Source organism: Pteropus medius, unplaced genomic scaffold (assembly GCF_902729225.1).
Source record: "Pteropus medius unplaced genomic scaffold, Ma_sr-lr_union100, whole genome shotgun sequence".
In the NCBI taxonomy this organism is placed as follows: Eukaryota; Metazoa; Chordata; class Mammalia; order Chiroptera; family Pteropodidae; genus Pteropus; species Pteropus medius.
Genome location: NW_024355205.1, coordinates 38637712 through 38659962, shown reverse-complemented (window position 1 = coordinate 38659962; position 22251 = coordinate 38637712). Strand labels below are relative to the sequence as shown.

Sequence of the window (22251 nt, the reverse complement as noted above, 5' to 3'; positions counted from 1 at the left end):
CCGGCAAGCGCACAGCGGCCTCGGACCCCGTGGAGGCACGTGGTGCTGAAACCGAATTTACAGGCGCTGCAGGGGGCGGCGGGCACAGCCTGGTGGGTCTGCGGGCGGACGTCAGGCCCGGTGCCACCTCCACGTCACAGAAGACAAGGGCAGGCAGGAGCCGCCCCTCTAACTTCTGGGGCCACAACCCCAAGTCACAGGCGATACCGGGCCTGCTGCTCACCAAACGCGTTTTAACACCTGTCCAGACACCCCCGAGAGCACCTGGCGTCCTCTTCCCGACGTCGTCTGGGAAACACGAACAGGTCTTTTACCCACGAAAACAGGCATAAAACACACACTGCTTGGGAACTGGCGCCTGTGGCCTGACCTGCCAGAGCCCCCGCCTGCGTGCAGGACAGAGGTGGGACTCTGCTTGACAGAGCGTGGCCTTTTATTTACAGCGGCAGCACGTGGCCAGCCCCTGCTGGAGAGGGACCTCTGTGGGGAGTGTCCAGTCCCAAGGTGCCTGGCCCGGCTGAGGTCAGCGGAGTGGCACTTCCCAGGCCACCGTGGCCGACCTGGTTTGCCTGTCCCGTCCTCTCCCTGGGCTCGGTGGGCGTCACTTCTCGCTTTCCCGTGTCCGCTGCTTCTTCACCTCTGGCCCCCGGCAGCCAGGCACCTGCTTCCTGGCCCCAGCCCGAGGCCGCCTTCTCTTGTGAGCCCCTCTCCTGGCTCGGCCCCTGGGCTGCTCCTGGGGTGCAGCGGGGTCAGCCCTGGTGCCCTGCCGTGTCCTCTCGGGTCCAGAGCTTGGGTCTCCACACACGCCCTCCCGTCCACGTGGCCCTGGAACAGCAAGGCCATGTAGCGAGGAGCCACGAAAGCCGGGGTCACCTCGCTCCGGGTCTGACTAAAGGGTCCGGACCAGGGCAGCAGAGGACACAGGAGCGCCTGACACAGAAGCACCAGCAGCCCCAGGAGCAGACAGGGAGTCCCTGCGCCTGTGGGGGTGCTGGCTCCCGGAACCAGAAACGGGCCTTGGACGGAGGACCGACGGGGGAAGGGAGACGGGCGGGCCTCGGCTCGTGTGTGGGGCTGGAGACGACACTGGCTGAGGGACGGGCTCGGACAGCAGGGCCGCGAGCTCTGACCCAGCTCAGTGCAGAGCCGCGTGCGCGAGGCCGGGTGGGGCTGGCCGGGCATCCACGTGCAGCTGGCCCTGTGCCTGCAGCAAGGGCCCAGTTGTGACGGCACACAGGTGGAGGCGGTTTGGGCTGCAGCAGGAGTGAATCGAGACCCTTCAAAGGGCGGGTCCCCAGACCTTGGCACCAGCTTGACACATGTCGAATGGGAGGTGGGGCCATCCCTCTCTCTCCCAGACGCCCCTGCGGGCCCCGCTGCCCCACCCCGCTGGGCACTGTGGGCACAGCCCAGCTCCACTGCAGCAGGCGGCCTGTGCCCTGGTGGTCTGCAGTGGGTACAGGACCCGAGTGTGACGAGAGCACGGGGCAGTCCTTAGAGAGGGCCGGCACACCTCGCCACACTTGCGGACAAGCTGGGGAGGGAGAGGGGGGCAGCAGCGGGAAGAGGGGAGGGAGGGAGAGAGGCGAGCTCGGAAATCGAGGAGCACAGCAGGATGCCGGGGGACCCTCGAGAGTGGCTGGCTCAAAACCCAGCACGTGCACGGAGATCGAGGACGAAAAAGGGTCAGCAAGTGGCAGGTGCAGACGAGGGAGGCAGGAAAGACAGCAGTGACCCTGCGCTGCCAGCACAAGCACGAGGCACTGCCACAGGGGGAAGCCCCACTGCTGCTGGGGACCTGGCCCAGGGCACCACAGCTCCAGGACGTGCAGGCCCACGGCGGCGGGCCTGTGCCCTTAGAGGCAGGAGGCCGGCGGACACCGCTAGTCCTACCTGTCTTGTCCTGCAGCCTGGACCTGGGCCCGCGCTTCTCGGTCCTCGTCCCCCGCCGTCCTTCCCGCAGACTCCTGTAGGCCCTTTCCGGGACGTCATCCTCAGGGAAGAGGCCTAAGGACCCAGGCGGGTGGTCAGCGCTGAGGGCAGGCCGGGTTCGCTCTGCGCATTCGCCACGTCACCCGGCCCGCGAGGAGACCCAGCTTGACGCCCGCCACGACTCGACTGGAAACTGCGCTCAGCACGACACACGCAGGAGCCGGTTCTCGGAGCGATCGGGACATATCACAGCTCCCTTCTGAAACACGCTTACGTGGGGGAAAGCCCTTTCTGGGGCGGCGCTAGGGCCCCCTACTGGACACGCTTCATGTCACTCTGGCCTGCGCACTGCTCGCAGCCGCCACGTGCCCAGTGTTCGTGCACTTCGGTGCAAGTAAACGTCCAACAGATACCCGACTTTCGTTCCTGATGAACATGAAGCATTTCGGGTACGGCCTCACGGGGGAGAGGGGGCTCAAAGGGCAGGTAGGTGACAGAGCATGGACTGGGAGACACCGGTGCAGAAACGCGGTGGACGTACAGGTCTTCGTGGTAAAATCCTTTTAACTTTGTCACACGTGTAAAAAAATCTTATAACGAAATGCTCGGGGAAAATGCAACATCTCTAATCGTGAACCTTCCAGAAGATCGTCTTTCAGAATAAGAGGCACCACTTGCACCAGCTGCTCTGAGGCCTGGAGATGCGGCCAGCAGCCCAGCACGCCTCCCCCGCCCTCCGCCAGCCCAGCACTGAACTCGCGAGCGCCACAGACAGAGCCCGCAGAGCCCCGGCCGCCAGGGGGACCTGTGCAACTGTCCGTGCTGCAGGACCGACGTGACCCGACGCCCTCCCCGCCCCCGGAGCGCGCGGGATGCCCACCGCCCAGAGCAGCCTCGACGCACGGCCCAGGGCTCACCTGCTGCAAGGTCCTGCAACCTGGAAGAGAGAGGGGTGGTCACCCGGGAGGCCGCAGCTCCCGCAGGTGGCCGCACCAGAGAAGGCGACCCCGCGGCCTCCAGCCTCCCGAGCTGGCGGGCGGGCTCTCCCCACCGAGTTCGGACGCTGAGGACGGCCCTCCCGCCTGGCGCAGGCCACTGGGAGAGGGGGGATGGGCAGCCCTAAGGGTGGTGGGAAGGACAGGCCGGTCACCCCGAGAGACACTTACTTTCGGACTACTTTGTAGAGACGCTTCCTGTTGTGAGAGGGGGTGCTCTGGCGACTGGCTGCTTCGAACAGCCTGTTGGCTACGGCCTCATAGTCGAACTGCCGTACAGAGACGCGAAGGCGAAGCGTCAGTCACCGCCCAGTATGTGGGCCGAGTAGAGAGGAGCGCCCGGACCACCAGGGCACGCCCCGACGTCCTCCTGCTGTCCCCTTGGCCCAGGGGACTGTCTACAGCACACAAGGCAGCAAACGGGCCCCAAGGCAGCGCCGCCCGACAGAAACGTGAGGGGCCGCCAAGGTGAGCCCCTGCGACTTCAAGTCCTCTGGCGGCCACGTTAGAACAAGTAGAATTAACTTTGATAAACTTTAATCCAATAAAGAAACTCTTACTGATTCCACAAGTTGTCAGGATTTAAAGCCTACTCGTGAGCTTGCTACACGCCCGGTCTGGGCCTCTCGGCCCCAGCGCCGACCCCTCAGCCTGCACCGCCGGCCTGCCCAGCACCCAGGAGGCGGGCCGCGGCCCACCTGGGTGGTCAATGGCAGGGGAGGCCTCTGAGCCCAGTCCCCGGCGCCTGGCCCCCAACCGTTTTCAAGGACTTGTGTTCCCGCAGACAAGGGGTCCCTGAGTCTCGGCCAGACCACTGCCATGCCCACTCATGGTGCCTCCTCCCCTCCAGCCCTGCTGGCTCCCCCAGTCAGCGGTGCAGTGGGTGGCAGAGGCTGAGTGCTCGGCCGCAAGCCCAGGCCACCCACCTGGAGGACGGCGCTGGCACTGTCCTCGTCATCTCCGGCCTGCTCCTCGCTCACGTCCAGTTCAGCTCCACAGAAGGAGCCTGGAATCAAAGGACGCACACCAGGTGTCACAGGCTCTAACACGTACACCTGAGACCGACAATTTCGTCTGCCAGGGCCCAGGACCTGGGCCGAGCACACAGGAGTAGACTAGGGGAGCCCAGAGCACGAGATGGTAGGGGACCCCGACTACCTCACGCTGAGGGGAGCGGGGCCGCCGCAGGCCTGGAAACAAGGAGACGTCCTGAAAGACGTGGGGCCGATCAGTCCTCAGGAGCAAGGTGGGGGTCACGAGCGGGCATCCTCGGGAGCGGGGGTGGGGGTCACAGAGGGCATCTCAGGACGGGGGCCCTGGAGCGAGGGCTAGGGCAGCGAGTGGCGCGTGGGCTCATTTTTAAAGAATGCCTGGCTGCCGGGCCGAGGCCAGAAACAAGGGGACCGGACAGGAGGTGTGTGCGGGGACCCCAACAGGACCGCTGCTGGCTGGGACCAGGGCAGGTGGCACAGAGGTGGCGCCAGTCACCTGTAACCCCTGTAACCCCCACCTTCGGGCTTCCCGTACGGCTCCTCGGACCGCGCAGCCCGCTCCTGCTCGGCGCCCTCTGACGCCTCCTCCTCCCCGAGCTCGTTCAGCAAGTCTTCGATGGCGAGCGGGGCCTGTTCCACAATCGCTTCAAAGATGCCTCGAGCGACGTTATTCAAGACCACAGGGCTGAAGGGGCAGCAGGCGTGATGGCGGGTGGGACTCTTGGGGGAGAGACCGTGGCTCCCGTGCCCACCTTTCCCACCCACCGCCCAGCAGGGCCCCTGGTGCCTTGTCCTGGGGACATAACAGCGACCTGGCCCAGACGGTCCCCTGAAGAACCCAGTGGAGGGAGGCCGGGCACTCACTCCTGAGTCTGGGCGGCGATTGTGCAGAAGGGATCGATGAGCCTGAGGTTCTGGTCTGCCGTCAGCTGCGGGAGGGAGGCCGCGTCAGCCCCTCTTCCCGGCCCCCGGGCCCGCAGCCGCCCGCCCCGCGCCCCGCGCCTCACCTCGCGGGAGCCCACTGTGGCCAGCTCCTCCAGGAAGATCTCGATGAAGTGGCTCTTCACCCCGCTGGGGGCCCCGCTGTCAGGGTGCAGGATCTCCGTCGTCAGCAGGCCCAGCAGCTGCTCCATCTGTCTGAGGAAGACACAGGCGCCAGGGCACCGGTGTCCGCGCGAGCGGGGCTGACGGACCCCGATCACGGGCAGGCGCCCCATCTTCCAACACGCCGATGTGCGCGTGCACACGGGTCCGTGCCCACACAAAGGACCCCTGCAATTCTGGACCTATGTGACCGTGCGAGCACCAGAACGCACAGCGTGACTGACGCTCAGCTACGAAGCCAAGATGCGCGCACTGACGCAGGCCCCCTTCTGTCCTCCAGACACTGGGGGCAAGGCCTGATGCGACAGGAGGCCTCCACCACCTGTCGGAGTCTCATGTCCCTCCCTGCTGTCCTCACTGGGACCTGCTCAGGGAGGCACATCGGGACAGAGCAAATGCCAAAAAGGAGATGCAGGCCACAGAGGGAATGAGCCTGCTCCCAGGTCCTGCTGCAGAGCACATGGCCCGCGAAGGTCACCTACACCTCCTGGCACTCTGGTTCCAAGGGTCTGAGGCCCAGGGCAGGGAGCTGCAGACACCAGCGGGCAGTGGTCCAGACGCATCTGCGCTCCTGGGCGCCTGAGGATGCTCAGGTCCCTCCGCCCGGGCAGCAGAATTCTTTAAGCAACCTGGATGACCGCAAGGGTGCGGGGCAACGGCGGCGCCCACCGGTGAGGGGAGGGAAAGTGATGGTGTGCGCGGCCCGGGCAGGTGCGCGGGCCTCCTCCAGGGCGGGGAAGGACAACACACACCGACCAAACCAGAGTCCAGCTGCTGCCAGAGTGAGAAAGGCCAGGGATCTCCCAGCAGCACTGGTCACCCCAGGGCAATGGGACTGTACCCACCGCCTCGAGACGATCTTTGCCCTGAATTACTAAGGACAAGGAGGCTGGAACTACTTGCAAACCAGTAAGAAATTAACTAAAATAAAGTTGTCCCCTTTATCACTTAATTCCATTTCAGCCACTAGCTCCCTACTGGGTAACCCACAGCCCAAGGTCCTGAAGTGAGTGAGACCCTCGGCCGCAAGGTCCTCAAGGGCATTCAAAGATGAAAACCACTCACAGCCAGAGGCACTCCTGCCCCAAAGGGGAGCCGCCTACAGGACTTCTGAACTTAGAAAAGCTTAGGCAGCTACAGTCCAACTCCCACTGACTGTTCCACACGGGGAAAAGGGGCCGAGACCGCGTTTGCTGACTGCGCCATCGGGAAGATGAGCGGCAGCACACCCCGGGCCGGGAGCCGGCCTCCCCGCTGCAGGGCGGGCCTCAGCATCCACACACACGCCTGTCACGTGCACTCTGTAATCACAAGTCAATTCGAAACACGATGTTTCTGAGCCCCCTACCCTCACCCACTCCCACAAAAAATCATGCTATAGAACATGAGTCAGCTCAAAAAAAGCAGCCTGCAAATATCACGTCTGATACGATGGCCCTGCACCATGCGCACAGAACGATGCAGCATCGTAAAAGTTACACGTTGGACTTAAAATTGCTTTTTAACGTTTTATAAACTTCTGAGTTCTTTATACTGAGCGTGTACTACTCAGAAAAAAGTTACAAAGTTTCAAATGAACTTAAAAAAGTTCAAAGTGTGCACTTCAGAGGCCCATTTTGTGTTGTGACTGGCCCCCGAGTTTGGGACAGCTGCTGTCCATGACTCGGCGGCATCCAGGTGCCAGGCATCTGTGTGCTCCTAGGGCCTCTGGGAGGGGCGGGGGGAGGAGCTAAGACCCAGCAGAGCCCAGAGCTGCTTGTTGTCAGCAGAAATGAGGCCCCTTGCAGTTGGGGGAACAGCGATCACCCCAGCACAAGGACTGCCATCCACAAAAGTCTGGACGAACTATTTCTAGAACGAGGAACCATTACCGCTGACCACAGAGCTGAGCGCACTAACAGCTGATGCACATTATCACGAGGAGACTCAGTCCTGACTCAGAACCCACCATCACGTTGAAAACAGTCCTTGAACACACGCGAACTAGTTTTAAAAATGCCTTCGTTTTAAGTGCCATCTGGTCCCCCGTTAACATAAAGGCCGCCATCTCTTTGTGACGGATAATTACGAGAGAAACACATGAACCCCGTCCCCCAGGAACATGCATCTGGACTTGCCCGTGGGCAGCAGCCTCAGGACGCGCTGTGAGTACCGACCTCTCTTCCCAGCCCCGTGTCTTTAGGGCCTGCAAGGACTCGTTCAGGACCATCCGCATGAGCTGTGGCATAAGAGACTCCGTTAGTGAGAGCAACTCTAACATCCCAGACATCCCCTCTGCCCGAGGTCGCCTGTGCGCCCAGACGCACGGCGGGCCCCCCCATGCTGCTGGCAGACAGGACACCAAGCCCTCGGGGCCTCGGGACCCGGGGACCCTGGGCACAGAGAACACGCAGAGGAACCGGTGCAGATGCCCAACTTTCTGAGCGCACCGGGCTCACAGAGGACAACTGCGGAGCAACGGTACTGCCACCAACAACAGCTAAGACAGACTGGTCCCCGCTCCAGGAGTGATGACGGGGAACGAAGCGCAGGTCCCCCACGGGAGGCAGAGCCCCGGAAAACCCAGCTCTGGGAACAGCCCGTCTCCTCCAAGCTCCCCCTGAACTTCTGCCCCCTACAGCGAAAGGTCCGGGCGCTCAGATGCTCCCCGGGCCTCCCCATTAGATGGAGCCCCGACTCCCGCCACAGCCCCGCTTCCCCTGCGCAGTGGCTCACGGCACTTCTGGCCCACACGGGGGGCTGTGCTGCTAGGCACGGCCGCGGGGCTCATAGGAAACGGGGCTCGAAAAGCAGCAGACTGCACCGTGCCCAGGGGCCCGCAGCTGCACTTGGACATGCGAGAGCCCGTCTCGTAAACCTGTTTTCTGTGAAGGTGCGAAGCCTGGCCCCGCTCGCCTGCCCGGCACGGTGGCACCCCGACTCCTTCCCTCCCCGGCTCCCCACCTGGCCCGCCAGCTGGTCTGCACTTTGACACCTGGCATGCAGTGTCCACATAACCCTGGCCCAAGGCCCAGCAGGTGGCTGATCTGAGTGGCAGATCACAAGTCACCACAGCCCTCAGGGGACCTGTCCTCAGTGAGGCCTGGCCACTGCCCCATTCGGTGTGTCCAATGGGCCACCTGCTTTCAGAAACCAACACTGTCTCCTCATCCGGGGACTGTCCTAAGCCTCAGGGAACACTATGTAACCACAAGATGTGGTTCCATGGTGGCGAGAATTAGAGAGGCAGAGGCAGGGGGACAGGGATGGAGGAGGATGAGGAGCAAGACGCCTGTGTGTGCAATCCGGTTCTTCCTGCACATCTGAGGGCGAACCGGTAACCCGAACTCGCAGGAACGTGTACTGGAGTAGACAGACGGGCCTCAGCGACAACCGCCGCGTTGCCGTCCTCGCCCAGGCGCTGCCGTCAGAGGCTGGCACCCCAAGGCTGTCTGGCAAGCCCCTGCTCACGGCTTCCGCAGCGTGAGCGACAGCTTCACCGCCAAGTCCCAAGATAGCAGCCTTAACCCACGGCCTCGAACTGACAGTCTCGGTGTGTCCGGAGCTGTTTCCTTGCCCCTCACCAGCCCACAGAGCCTGGACAGACACTGCAGGCCCCAGGCTCACGGGCCTGTCGTCAGGGCGGCCACACTGCCCAGCAGCCTTCGCCTCTGCCCTGTCCGGCGGGGGCGGGCGGCTCGGGAGCCAGGCTGCTCCATGCCGGTCCCCGGCTCTACGGGGCAGCACAACAGGGTGCCAGATGCTAGACCCGCTCCCCACACCCGCCACCACCGCCCCCTCAGGGGACTCCGCTGGGGCACGCAGGCAGCTTCCTCACCATGTAGAACTTGTCCAGGCGCAGCCGGTCGATGCCCGTCCACTCGCGGATCATGGTCTGCCAGAAGGTCTGAAGGAACAGGTGCTCTGGGAAGGAAAGGCCAGCAGCGTCACAGAGGGACGTGGAAGCCGCTTTGGGAAACGAGGCGAGTGCGCGAGACAAGCTGGTCGGGACACGGCGTGTGGCCAGCCCCTGTGCTGCTCAGCCGTGAGGCGGTGCCACGAATCTGGCTTAGAAATAAGGCTATGGGGGACCCCAGAGAGAAAAGCGGAACTCACCTACAACCCCGAACAGCAGCCATATTCTCCGAAGGACAAGCGCAAAGACAGCAAAGCCAGCAGCAAGAGAGGCGGCTGCCAGGCCACCTCTCCCGCAGGCCGTCTCCGCCTGGCTGGCGCTGAGGGCCCCGCCTGACACCCAAGCCTGACCTCGCTACTGGCCCCACCAGATCAAGCACAAAACCCTGCCGAGAACGGCCATGTCACAATCAGAGTGCTACGGGCTGAACTGTGTCCCCCCAACTCCTGTTGAAGCCCTAACCCCCACACCTCGGAATACCACTTCATTTAAACGTTAGGTTTTTAATCAGGTAATTAAGTTAAAATAAGGTCACTGAGGTGACCTTAATCCAATCTCGCAGGTGTCCTTATGAGAAGAGATGGGGACACAGACACACTCAGGGACGACTGCGTGAGGACACCAAGAGAGGACGACTGTCTCCACGCCAAGGAGAGGCCTCGGAGGACAAGCCGCCGCCCCGAGCTCAGCACACGACGGGGCAGCGGAAGCTCCCGGAACAGGCTTCTCCAACAGCGAAGGGCTGGTCCGATGGTTCGGCAGCGGACGGGCCACTAACCCATTCCAGTGTCACGGGCTCTTCCGATGGCTCTGAGAAGGTGAGGGCACAAAGGGACGGTACCCCGCCCCCCCCACCCCGATAACTCCTGAGATGCCCTGCGGACCCCCCAGCTCTGACTCCTTTGCCTACTTAAGTCTCACTGAGCCGAGCCCGCCCTCGGCACTTAGGCATCGCCGGCAACGGGCCCGGCGTCTGTTGCCAGCCTGGGCCGCCCTCGGAGCCACACAGGGACGCCGAAAACGCTGCTGCCCAGGCCCTGCCCTCGGAGCGTGATTTTTCAAGACCAAGGTCTGGATATCGAGATTTCTATTTTTATTTTTATTTTTTTTAGGCGAGGCAACCCTTGGTTGACCTCACAGATTGCAAGAACCTTGTGAGCTTACAATCTCTTATTTTTTAATTTTTTACACCTACAGCACCTGGTCCTCCTAGGTGGTCTCCCATCCAAGTCCTAACCAGGCCCGACCCTGCTTAGCCTCCGAGATCGGACGGGACCGGGCTTGTTCACAGTGGCACGGCCGTAGACTTGGGTATCAGATTTCTAAAGACTCCCAGGTGACCCCACAGGCAGGCAGCAGGGTCGGGACTACTTATCTTGATCAAGACAAAAACCAGAGTTAGAGAAACGCACCGAGGACCTTTGCGCTGTCAGGTGAGACTCAGTCAGGCGGCCTGGTGACACTGCACTAACCTCCCATTTGTATTTTAAATATAAGATGCCAGCCCTTCAGACTTTTGAACCGAGTGTGTTTTGGGTAAATAAGCGAACGCGCGTTAGTGTCCCACACATAAGCACCGCAGACACCAGCTAACGGGCCCTCTCCTGCTCTAGATCTTAGACCCAAGCGTTCAGGATGTGCTGGCTGGCCGAGCACCAGCCATTCCGGCCCTACAGAGGGCCCAACCACGGCGAGGATACTCACGTGCCTCTGTCGTCTGAAAAGCATGGATGAGCTGGGAAATGGTCCTTCCTAGTTCCTCCTGTGCAGGGAACAGTAAAAAAAGCTCCCTCAGCCTCTACAGAAATGTGATCTTTACAACAAGTGACAGCAGAAAGATAAACGCACTTGACTGTCCACTCATCACGAGAACCGGCTTCCACAGGCTTATCCAGCCCAGGGGGCTGAAGTTTTCAAGTTACACCCCTCCTGTGAAAGGCCTCCCCCCACAGCTGGGGCCAACAGAATCTCGCGGCTGGGGCAGCAACTGCCCTCATGACAAAGGCTGAGCCCCAACCAACAGAGGTTGACAGTCAAAGGAAGGGACAAGACAGGGCAGAACAGAGCAGGGCACCTCAGGATGTGCAGCCGCCTACGCAGCAGAAAGAGGGGCCAACCGGACCCCTATAAATTACTCGCTGCCTGCCTGTGTCGCTGGCCAAGCATCACCTAGTGCACTTGCTAAATAGAAAATTCCAGAGCCTCCCTGAGAGACTCTAGCTTAGGAGGCATAAAATACAGCACGGGAATCTGCATTTTAAATACCACCCTCACCGCCCAGGGGAGCTTGAAGAAGAGCAAACAATTGATACTCTGAGAAACACTATTCTAAAAAGGCTAGCATTTTAGGGCCATGAAACTACTCTGTGAGATATCACACTGATGGATCCATGTCACCGTACATTTGTCCAGATCCACAGGAAGTACACTGGGGAAAACTCCGATGTCAACTATGGACTTTGGACGATGACAATGTGTCATTGTAGCTTCATCAATCATAACAAACGTACCACCCCGGTGGGGACGTTGGTAACAGAGGCAGCCGGACATGTGTGGGAGTAGGAGTGTATGGGAAATCTCTGTTCTTTCCCTCAATTTTGCTGTGAATTAAAACTGCTCTAAAAAATAGTCTATTTTTTTAAAAGACAATTAAAAAAGAAAAGACTGTGGGAGAAATCTGTGTCTGAGAAGACCTGGCCCCTCTCTCTCTTGGTTTCTATCATTTCAGCGCTCTGTTTACGATCTCTCACAAACATGACCGACGACCCAGGCGATGACCTGCACTGGTGGTCACCTGTGTGGCTAAGGTGCTCTACTCAGCAAGTGTAAGATCCACTCTAACCAAACGTCCTGGCCCTCCGGCCATTAAAAAAATAAAATCATCAAAGTTATAAAACCTCCCCCAGCGTTTTCAGCTACATTAAAATCAGGGTCAACCACACGCCCCTCTGTCCTCCCTGACACTGTTGCTCAGCTTCTCCCGCTGCCTTAACATACACTCACCTGGAGGAGCGGCTTGTCCTGCATCCACATGCAATAGAACAGTCCTTTCCATACCTTCAGCAGCTCATCATGAGTGAAACCACCTGCGCCAAAAAGAGCAACACTCAGACTGAGTGAACCCAACTCAGACTGAGAAATGTAACTACCTGAACTAGACTTAAGTCCTATTACTGTAAAAGTACGTGGCCCTCCTGTCTCAAGCTATCGTCTTAACTCAGAACTCACTAGGCCTGTGTCTGTGGGACTCCCCCAGGGAACTGCCATGTCGTTCATTCAAGAAACAATGAGAACCTACAAGTATCAGGCACTGCACTCCATTTGTGGAAAACCGAAGTTGAGTGAGCCACCATTTCCTGAGTTGGATAGTGGCTACGCAGGTGAATTTGTTGGTGATAATTCATCCAGCGTTACACTTGGCGTCTGTGTATTTTTATGTTATACTTCAAATTTAACTTAAGAAAAAGTTAACTCATCGAGCTAGTAAGGGAAGAAGATACATAAAATCACTCGAATTTACTGAGTCCAACACGGTGCTGCCAGAGCGGTGGTCCTCAGACCGTAGCCCCGGTATCGGAATCACCGGAAGGGCTTCTTAACGCCCTGACTGATAACCCTACGGCCAGTTTCTGATTCAGCAGAACGTGCTTTTCAAACGAATGTCCAGGTGATGCTGAAGCTGCTGATGGGGGGACCACGCTTTGAGAACCTCTGTTAGGGAAGCCAGCTGACAAAAAGCACATTCTCTGCCCTCGCGAAGCGCCCACTACACTAAAACTCAAACGACAGCCCAATAATTACACAAGGAGAATGACGCGGTGACAAATGCCGCGAGGACCAGAGGGAAGCACTGCCCGCAGGCCCGCCCGGCCACGAGGAGGCGCCACGCGGTTCGGAGGCCACCCAGGCCGAACCGTCCCCGCCCCCTGGCTGCCCCGAGGCGCCTCCCGCCAGGCCCGGCCCGGCCCGGCCGCGAGGCGCCCCGCGCCCACACCTGTCCCCACGAGCGCCAACCTGCGGCCCGCTGAGTCCTGGCGACGATGTATTTCCGGAGCTTCCTCACCGCCCGATCCCGGGTCACCTGCTCGTTTCCCGCCAGGCGCTGAGCCAGCTGGATCTCAGGGGGAAGCTGCACGCGCGGAACCATGGTGACAACCGCGAAGACCCCCGCTCACGAGCGACGCAGCGGCCTCGCCGGGGCGCGCGCTGTGACGTCACACGAGCGCGCCGGCCTCTCCCGGGCGCGCGGCCTGACGTCAGGCGCGCACGCCGGCCTCGCCCACACCGCACGCCACCGCCGCGTAGACGCCGGACCCCGCAAGGAGGACAGCGCTGGGCAGTTGGAATTGGAGGGAGGTCCGTAGGCGTGGACGCCCGCCTTTTAGGGGTCAGCCGGGTTGTCGAGAGAAGGCTCTTCTTTAGCGAACGACAGCGGGCACTCGCAGAAGGAAGGGTAGGATTGCAGGAAAACCTGTGCGGCCCCCAAAGAACCTTCGATTCAGGCGCAGACCATCAAAAATTGGCGAAAGGGCTGGAGAAAAGTGGTCCCAGTCGGGTTTTGCACGAGTCTCAGCGCCCCGCCCATGGGCTGCCCCCGCCAGAGCCGCCCCTTCTCGCGCAGCGGCACCCCTCGTGGCCAGTCCAGGAGGCCCTCAGCCAGCCTTTAGGTCTGCACCTGGGCTTTCAGGACGTAGAGGAAGGAAGGCTCTCCATGGTGCACGGGGGGGACAATCACCACCTGGAGTCTGGGACAGTTCACAGGACAGCTGTCCTGGTCGCTTCACAAAGTTAAGTCCTGGACAAAGGAATGAATGAATGCATATGTAAAGGAGGAAAATATAATGTGCAAACCTTGATTGGATCCTGGTTCAAAGAAAAAGCTATAACAGTTATTTGGGGGCAACTGGGAAGCTTGCATATAGACTAGATGTTAGATTATAGTGCAGAATAATTATTTTCTTAGGTGTGACAATGTAGTGTTTATATTTATGCAGAATGGGCTCCTCAGGCTTTTTTTCTGTAATGGGCCATGTGTCAGGGAACCCCAAGACCAGGTTTGTTGATCTGCTAGAGTCACATGCTGGTGACACCCAAAGCTAGGAGGACGCTATGATTTATTATGACAAAAGATACAAAGCAAAATCAGCACAGGGAAAGGGATGTGGAGTGAGCCTAGGGGACACCAAGAGGAAGCATCCAGAATCTTCTCCAGGTAGAGTCACAGAGGCCATGCTAACTACCCAGCAAGGAGCCGTAACAACACGAGTCAGATACCAACTACCGGGGGGCAAAATGGAGAAACACACACTGGTTTTACACTGGTGGGTACATGTCAGTTAACCTTTAACATTTACAGTATATAGAGATATGTGGACATTTACAGTGTAGATGGTATGTGAGAATTTTCAGGTCATCCACTGCTGCCTATGGGGTGGTTATGCCTCAAAGGGGTCTGGAAAGAAAATTACTCTGACTTTTCAAAGCTATGCTGTCCTAGATGCATAAGAACAATGGACACAGCTCACTTAAGGTAAAGATTGACCTTTTACTAAGGAAGCTATGGGCCTGGGAAATGACAACTCATCATGACTTGCCCAGCTAGGAGTTCATGATCAGATCACCCTGTGGTTACTCATTCACTTATGAGTAAGTTGTGGAGGTCTCTTCCTCCCGTCCTTCCCAGGCTCAACTGCACCTGGCCTTCTGCCCTTCCCTGAAGTTAAAGACCAGCCTCTGCGCTGGCAGGTACTGGAAAGGCTTGCTGCCCCACACACACACCTGCTCACAGGCCACTCCCACTCGGGCTCTGACGGGGCCCCCCAGGAGGCGAAGCTGGGCCTGCTACTGCAGTCAGCATCCAGTGATGGGAGAGGCCCAGCATCCACTGACGTGCAGCCCTGGTGGGGGCATGAAAGGGGTTATAACTGGAGCACCAGTCCCACCCCCACATGAGGCTCTGGGAGTCACCTCATCACTGGGCTCCTTTGTTCCTCTTCTGTCCACCCACGCCAACCATTCACTGTGTCCCCGGGTCACATGCTGGTGACACCCAAAGCAGCTGGCACAAGGGCATGCTGGGTCGGGCCTTGCAAATGAGGCCATGAAATGTACTGTGGAGCGAGGCCAGGCAGGGCCTGATCCTGGACCCCAAGATACCCTGACAGCCCCCTGCCCCTGTCCCCCAGCTCCTCCCGGTGCCTGCTGGGCACCGGTTTCTCTGCCCTCTGCTCTCGGCAACTCTCAAGTCCAGCTTCCCGCCTGCCTCCAGATCCCGCGCACCCTGTATGATTCCCTGCACAGAGCCAGAGCCACCACAGGGCTCCTCCAGGATCCAAGCCCAGCTCCACCCATGCCCACGCAGGTGACCCCCGATCGCCTCTGCAAGTCCACACTAGCCCTGCCCCAAGCTCTGATCCCCAATTTAACCTGAAGGACCACACCCATCCCAGCACCACAGCAGACCCCTATCTCCTCCTGCAGGACCCACCCCCAGCCCCCATAGACCCAACATGACTCTCCCCTACAAGACCTGCCCATGCAGGGCCTCCTTCCACTGTCCCCTCCAAGGCCTGGCGGGGAGGAAAAAATTTCCCTTCTTCCCTTCTAGCTTCTTTGGCTGACCTAACGATTAAATTGGCATGGGACAGATTAACAGGAAAAAAAAAATTTAATTTCATACTCACAGAGCCCCATAAAAATAAGAGACCCAGCGGCAGCCAGGTACTTGAGGTCTGTAGCCACCCAGACATGAGGACCAGGAACGGGGTCTGCGGCTCCCTCGGGGAGGAGGGCAAATCACGGGAACATGGGCAGACTGGGCATTTCAGGATCAGACGTCCGCCCTGGCGTGCAGGTGAGTTTTCCAGATAAAGTATGTCTGATATTTGCTCTCTTTCGGGACCAGCCCCCCTATCTAAATGCTTTTAGGCAATTGAGGGGGAGTTGAAAGTTTTCCAGCAGTTGGTTGGGTCTCTCAAAATAATCCGTACGCCAAAGTGGCACATTTTGGGGTGGCAATATTCTGCTCCCCTTTAGCCCACGCACACCGCCAGGGGCTCAGACTCCTCACCCACTTCACCCCCACCACCCCAGAGCCGAAGAAACGCCCACCCTCCAGGACCCACGCCTGACCCTCCACCTCCCCCGCTCGTGACGCCCCGGCGAGGATGCCACACCAAGTGGGTGGGGACAAACACTAGGCGCACAGCACTCGCCCCCCTGAGGGCGCCCCCCGCGAGGGTCCCAGGTTGCGCAGTAAGTTGACATCCGGCCAGCCAGGCCCCGCCTCGCCGCACGCACGGGCCTCGGACCGCCCCCTGCGTGCGTCCGCCGGCGTCACGTGGCCTGAAGTTGCTAAGGCGGAGAGTTCGCAAGCAGCCGCGCCAGCGACCCGCTTCTCCTCCGTTCCTGCCGCTCCTCCCTGCGCCCTGCTCCTCCGTGCCCGCCGCTGAGCCATGAGCCGTATCGGGAGGATGTGCGGCGGGACCTCCGCCACCCAGCCCGCCACGGCCAACATCCAGGACATCACCGACCAGGTGAGTGTTTCGGAGTCCTCGAGTCCGGGTTCGGGTCCCGCCCTGTCCGCAAGAGACAGCGACCGCCGGGACGCAGGGATCGAGCCGAAGTGCGCGTGGGGCGCTGGGCTCCGGACGCGGCCCTCGGGCTGTCAGGGCCCGGGACCTCCGCTCCTGGGGACCGCGCAGCGCTCGGAGGGGCAGGGCCGGGGGAAGATCGGGGAGGCCGGGAAGAGAGCAGGCGGGGCTCACGGTGAACCTGGGGCGGGCACGCCGCGGTCCTAAACCTAGACTCTGATCCTGGCCCGCTGTGTCAGTTTGAAATTCTCTCCAAATAAGACGTTTTCAAACAATCAAACAAAAACCTCGGAAACCAGGCCTGGATGCAGCGGCGGAGCTTAGTCCAGACCCGGTCGACCTAGGGCAGCGATTGACTCCGTTTCCTGGTCCGCAAAGAAGGCGTCACAAGCACCTGCGCAGAAGGCTCCGGGCGAGGTGGGATGGTCGGGCCTGCCCAACCTATCATCATCTGTCAGCAAAGGCGACTCTCGACGGGCAAGACTGTTGAGGCCACAGGGAGGCTCCGTTCTCACGCACAGAGGGAAAGTCAAACAAACCTCTTGTCCCATGACCCTCCCTGCTGCGTCTCCCCAACATGATGGCATGTGGCCAGTCCCCTGTCCCTGCTCGAGGGGCCGTGACCATCTAACCACAGGGAAGGGTGGTGAGTCTGTCCCATGAAATCGAAATGAGGGATTTGCAGGGGCTGGTGGTGCGCCAGCCTGGGCGGTGGCTCCTGCCGCCTCCTGCCGCTGCCCACGGAGCCCAGCTTTTCTCGCTGCCCCTGGTCTTGCAGGCCCAAGAAATGCCTCACTGGTCACGGGCACTTTGAAAGTGCCCGAGCTCATTCAGGAGAGAAGACTTGCTGTGTCCGGGCTCCTTCCTGACTTTGGCGTTGATCACTTGAAAGTGACATGCGACAGGGAAGTTGTCATTGCTTCTAGGAGGCAGTAATTGAGGCCAGTCCATTTGCCGGTGGCTCTAGGCGGATGCGGGCGGGTCATCGTCTGGCTGCTCTTTGTACTTGCTGCTTGCTCTCCATTACTCCGGGCTGCTGCGGGTCAGGAGAATGGAGGTCAGAGACGGGGCCTTGGCCAGAAGGACGTGGCAGTGGCGCCTTCAGTCCCATCCCCGATGACTGCCCACCCGACCTGTCCTTGGCCTCCCTCTCCCCGCCCCGGTCGCCCGAGGACTGGTCCCTGGCAGCTTCCTAAGTGATGGTGGCCTTCAGGGTTCCCCTCGGTGCCAGCCCAGCCCATCTTTCTCCTGGCTCGTCATCCACAGGCAGTGGCCCGGCCCGGCCTGCGAGGCTGCCACCTTCCTGGCCCTGCTCCCTGCATTTGGGTTTCCCCAGCATGTTTTGCAAATGTCTGGGCGCTCTGGACGCTGGCAGACAGGGATGCGATTCCTCCCCAGGCCCCTGGGTGGGTTTGTGGGTATCCGTCAGCCACCCCCTCGGGCTAACCCATTGTCTGCAGGATCAGGTCCCTGCAGACTGACACGGCGCCCCCCACCAACAGTGGCGCTCAGGGGACTGTACAGACACAGGGAGGCCCGCGGCGGGAGCCATGCCAGCTGCGTGCACGGCGGCCTGGCTTCTCCCTGCCCGACCCCCCATCCTGTCCTCCACTGCCCAGACTCCAGGTCCCTCTCCTTTCTTATCCCCAGGGATGGCCCCTCCCCGAAGGCGCCAGAAGGCCACACAGCTTTAGTTTAGTTCCCTTTGCCACAGTGACTCACTTGGAATGCCCCGGGGCTCCCAGGAGCTGGCCTGCTTCTGTAGCTGCTTTAACTAGAATCCTGTCACGCTCTGGACTAGTTGAGTCACTGAAGCGCCTACCAGTTAGCAGCCAGATGCCGTGGAACCTGATTAGGTTTAAATTAAGAAACAAGTAGTCTACCGCCATGCCACCCTGAACAAGCAGGTCCCGTCTGATCTCGCAGGCTAAGCAGGGTTTGGCCCGCTCAGTCCTTGGATGGGAGACCACCTAGGAAGACCAGGTGCTGTAGGCGTAAGAAGTAAACAATAATGAGAGATTGTAAGCTGACAAGGTCCTTGCAATCTCTGAGGTCCACCAAGGGCTGCCTCACCTAAAAGAAAAAATAAATAAAAGACAAACCTGCTCTCTCCTTCCTCCGTAAAGATGGCCAATTTCTAGAAGGCCAAGACCCTGGTGGGCAGGCTCCAACCGAGAGCACGGTTGCCGTGGCACCAAACATGAGATCAGCCCAGCCTGGGACGCGGCAGCCCCGGCCCCGGACCCTCTGACAGGGCAGGAAAACACGTCCTCGCTGCAGAGCACGTGGCCTGCGGCCCTATACGATCCAGGAGGACTTAGGAACAGCCACGTGCCCGGCAGGGGACAGCTGAGAGAATTAAGGCACATGTATAAGATGGGAGATTCGATCTAAAACGAAAACGTAATTCAGTTAAAATTTTTCCAATGGCTTTGTTTTTAATTGTAAAAGAATAACTAACACGTTAGACACAGTCTTTGAGCTGTTCGAGTGTTGAGTAGAATAGAAAACAGTATAAACTCGTAAATCGTGTCATCGGGATGAACACAAAGAACTTCCCACACCCGGAAAGGTGCCGGCACATGGTTTACTGAACCACATCTTGGAAACGTCGGTAGAATTAAAGAACTGTCTGCCGTGGCTCATCGTTACAGCAGACGGTTTCGTACGCAGAACGGCCGCGTCATGGAAAATCTGTGAAGGGTGGTGAATGGAGTGGAGTTCATCACATTTAGTATGAGCTCAGAAGCTCCTGGGTCAGTTACCGCTACAGGAAGGAAGCAACCGCATTGGTCCCTTTTGTCTCCTCTTCCAGGTGAAGTGTCAGCTGGAGGAGAAGACAAAGAAGAAGTACCCCATTTTTAAGGCTGTGGAGTTCAAGAGCCAGGTGGTCGCGGGGACTAACTACTTCATCAAGGTGGGGTCCTGTGGCAGCCCCCGTAGCACATGTGTGTGTGCACGCGCCAGCCTGCGTGGAGGTCAGGCCCGAGCTTTGGGGGCAACCGAGGACTGCAGTGGCGTGAACGAGGGGTGCCGAGGATGCAGGCCGGGGAACCGTGCTGGAAGGAGGGGGATGGGAACGTTGCCAGCCCGATGCCAGTGCTCGGCGGGGACGTGGCTCCCCGGGTCCCGGGCCTTCCTCACACAGCCCCGGCGGGCGGGAGGCTTGGGTCAGGGGCCGCGCGGCCCCCTCACTCGACTCTGTCTTTGCAGGTGCAAGTTGATGACAGTGACTTCATACACATCCGAGTGTTTGAGAGTCTCCCGCATGAAAACCGGCCCGTGACCTTGCACGACTATCAGACGGACAAGAGCAGGCATGACGAGCTGGACTATTTCTAGTTCCCGATATTCAACTGAGTCTGTCGTCCACGCGGTTCTGTCCTCTGCGATCACGTCGGGGTCATAAATGTCACCTCTACACTGTGCCACTGGGGGGGAGGGACGCCACGCACTCCCCTGCGTCTCTGTCCGACTTTCCCAGTGTTGGTTTCCGTCCCAATCAATGATCTTAACCAAATTATTCCCAAAGAGGCTCATGCTCTCTCAATACATGTGTTTTTAAGTCTCTGCAAATTTCCTTCTTGGTTTTGGATATTTTTTCTTCACCTGAAACCGTAATCGCAATGGAGAAGCTTCCAGACGTGTTTATAAAGGTCTTTCACCACCACGCCCTGGCCCAAGGTGGCCTGACACCCTCGTCCATGGGGGCAGGGGGGTGGTCACCCAAGGTCACAATAACTGGGTGGTCAACCCAGGATTCCGTGAGTCTGTTGCAGCTGCAGGCCTGCACACCGTGGCCTTGACTTTGCACCTCACCTCTAGGTCTCAGCCCCCCACCCCCGTGAACGAAAGGGTTTGAGTACCCCAGCTGTGGGCCATTAGCTCCGGGTGGCTCAGGCGCAGGCTTCTGTGAGCCCGTGGAGTGCGCACGGTGACACTGCGGTCACAGGTGTGCATGCCCACGTGCCACGCGGCTGGCCTGAGAGCATCAGCCACAGGCGCTGAGCGGCAGGCGTGCAACACCAGCGTTGGCCAGAGCACATATGTTAACGAGGCGCTCAGCCTCGGCAGGGGCTCCCGCCCGTCTGCGACTGTCCAGCAGTCGCTGTGACCCCTCCGTGTAGACCGCCATTGAGAACGCTGCCCCCAACGCTGGCAGGGTGACCACTGGCGCCCTCTCTCTGTGGCTCGCAGTCGATGGGCAACGTGATCCCGGGGGTGGGCTTCAATGCGACATCGTCGGGCCCCAGGTGGACTCTGCGGCGTGTGGCACTTGCACCTCGTCACACGTGAAGGGGCAGAGCTCGCATGCGTGCACGTCGCGGACGTGGGGAGGAAGGGAGGGAAAGTCGCACGTGAAATGGGCAAAGACCACAGCAGACGATTCACAAAAAGACCGAAACGTCCACCGAACGTTTCCACCCCGAGAAATGCTTGGTAGCCCCGCCGAGCTCCCTTCTGTGTCCTGTCTGGGGCAAACGGCTGGAAGCTCGCTTAGCACCCTGGGGCCAGCTGTGGGGACACGGCCTCGCGTCCTTGCTTGTGAAATGCAAGCGGTGCCTCCCCGTGCGAGACCTGGGTGACCTCTGCAGACCACGCGTGCACAGCCCTTCCAGCCTGTGCACACTGGCCCGCGGCCCTGCACGGCCGGGGGATGTTTTGGTCGCCGGCCTCCCCCACTTGACCGGAAGCACAGTGTCCGCAGCACCTGGCGCCTGGCAGGTGACCGGCAAGTGTCCAGATGGAGGAGGATGGCATCTCGTCTCCTTCGGGGCTCCCCCCGTAGGCGCACGTTCCCAGCTCAGCTCCATAGCGAGTCTGGGCGTCTCGAGCCTGTCGGGTCTGGACTGGCCCTGGATTAGCACTGGCCCCGGATTAGCACCGCCGCCCAACCCTGGTGGGACCCATGGCTGCCCTGAGGCCAGGCGCACACCCTAAAGGCCCAGTGCCCAGAAGGCTAGAGGAGCTGGTTCCCACGGCCCTCCCAAGGTGCCCCTGCGGCCCAGCACGTCTCCTGGACAGCTGGCTCGGTCACGCACTGCCGAGCACTTGTCTACCCTCCCTGCCGCTCTCCCTCCTCCGTCCTCATCCCGGACCCCTGAGATGGCACTGTCACCTCCAAGCCCCCGCTGCTCGAGCCCAGGCCCCCCTCTTTTATAAGAACCCAGACTGGAAACACTGTGCTGGGGTCTTCCGCCAGGGGTGCCGTGTGTTACACCTCTGCCGGACATTGGCTCAGCCTCTGAAAGAGAGTGGCGACCTGGCCAGGACTCGCCCGGCCCCACCCTGCCCCATCACATGATGCGGTGGGCTGATTAATGCCCCCCACCCCGAATGTCCGCGTCCCAGCGCCTGGCGCCTGTGATTGTGACCTCGGAGGGCAAAGGGGACTCTGCAGATGTGCTTAAGGGTCTTGAGATGGGCACAGGATCCTGGATGTCACCACAGGGTCCCTCTAACGGGACAGGAGGGTCAAGTCGGAGACCGGAGAGGGAACCACACCCACGTGCACACCAAGTGCGCACGCAGCTCCGATGCCACGGGGGTTCCGGCCCTCCATCGCTGCCCCATGCCTGTGGGCAGAACTGCAGACGGTAGGAGGGTCTCCGGGGGAACGATGTCCATCCACGCCACGTGGGCCTCAGCTCAAGGCCCCTTAGCTTAGGGCAGTGGACCCGGCCTCCCCAGAAACGCGAGGTGAGGGCCCGCTTGGCACACACATCGGACATGCTTCCTCC

General features: G+C 60.0%; 2 protein-coding genes, 1 long non-coding RNA gene and 1 pseudogene across 3 annotated transcripts; 2 read left to right on the top strand and 2 right to left on the bottom strand.

Annotated features, from left to right (window-relative positions):
* Window positions 1–341: 341 nt before the first annotated feature.
* Window positions 342–13065, bottom strand: RRP1 (ribosomal RNA processing 1). The gene is made up of 13 exons (XM_039857811.1): window positions 12933–13065; window positions 11922–12004; window positions 10623–10680; window positions 8841–8926; window positions 7180–7241; window positions 4927–5056; window positions 4784–4848; window positions 4438–4604; window positions 3854–3933; window positions 3099–3196; window positions 2850–2869; window positions 1894–2007; window positions 342–825 (listed from the first exon to the last, which is right to left on the bottom strand). Exons 1-13 carry the CDS (start codon window positions 13063–13065, stop codon window positions 602–604), a joined length of 1320 nt encoding a protein of 439 aa, XP_039713745.1. The 3' UTR covers window positions 342–601.
* Window positions 10107–10225, bottom strand: LOC120599079 (uncharacterized; annotated as a pseudogene).
* Window positions 13062–14525, top strand: LOC120598774 (uncharacterized). The gene is made up of 2 exons (XR_005651744.1): window positions 13062–14239; window positions 14416–14525. It is a non-coding gene; the product is annotated as an uncharacterized LOC120598774 (long non-coding RNA).
* Window positions 14526–16254: 1729 nt separating this feature from the next.
* Window positions 16255–20090, top strand: CSTB (cystatin B). Its single transcript, XM_039857813.1, has 3 exons — window positions 16255–16453; window positions 19326–19427; window positions 19724–20090. The coding sequence occupies exons 1-3, from the start codon at window positions 16373–16375 to the stop codon at window positions 19850–19852; spliced, it is 312 nt and encodes a 103-aa protein (XP_039713747.1). The 5' UTR covers window positions 16255–16372; the 3' UTR covers window positions 19853–20090.
* Window positions 20091–22251: the final 2161 nt, after the last annotated feature.

Bases quoted from the DNA above. Each gene is read 5' to 3' on its own strand.
- RRP1 (XM_039857811.1), bottom strand. From the start codon at position 13,065: ATGGTTCCGCGCGTGCAGCTTCCCCCTGAGATCCAGCTGGCTCAGCGC. The intron at 10,681-11,921 runs GTGAGTGTATGT...TTCCCTGCACAG, and splicing joins AGGACAAGCCGCTCCTCCAG to GAGGAACTAGGAAGGACCAT. The intron at 3,197-3,853 runs GTGGGTGGCCTG...TCTGTACGGCAG, and splicing joins GTGCCAGCGCCGTCCTCCAG to TTCGACTATGAGGCCGTAGC.
- CSTB (XM_039857813.1), top strand. From the start codon at position 16,373: ATGAGCCGTATCGGGAGGATGTGCGGCGGGACCTCCGCCACCCAGCCC. The intron at 16,454-19,325 runs GTGAGTGTTTCG...CTCCTCTTCCAG, and splicing joins TCCAGGACATCACCGACCAG to GTGAAGTGTCAGCTGGAGGA. The intron at 19,428-19,723 runs GTGGGGTCCTGT...CTGTCTTTGCAG, and splicing joins GGACTAACTACTTCATCAAG to GTGCAAGTTGATGACAGTGA.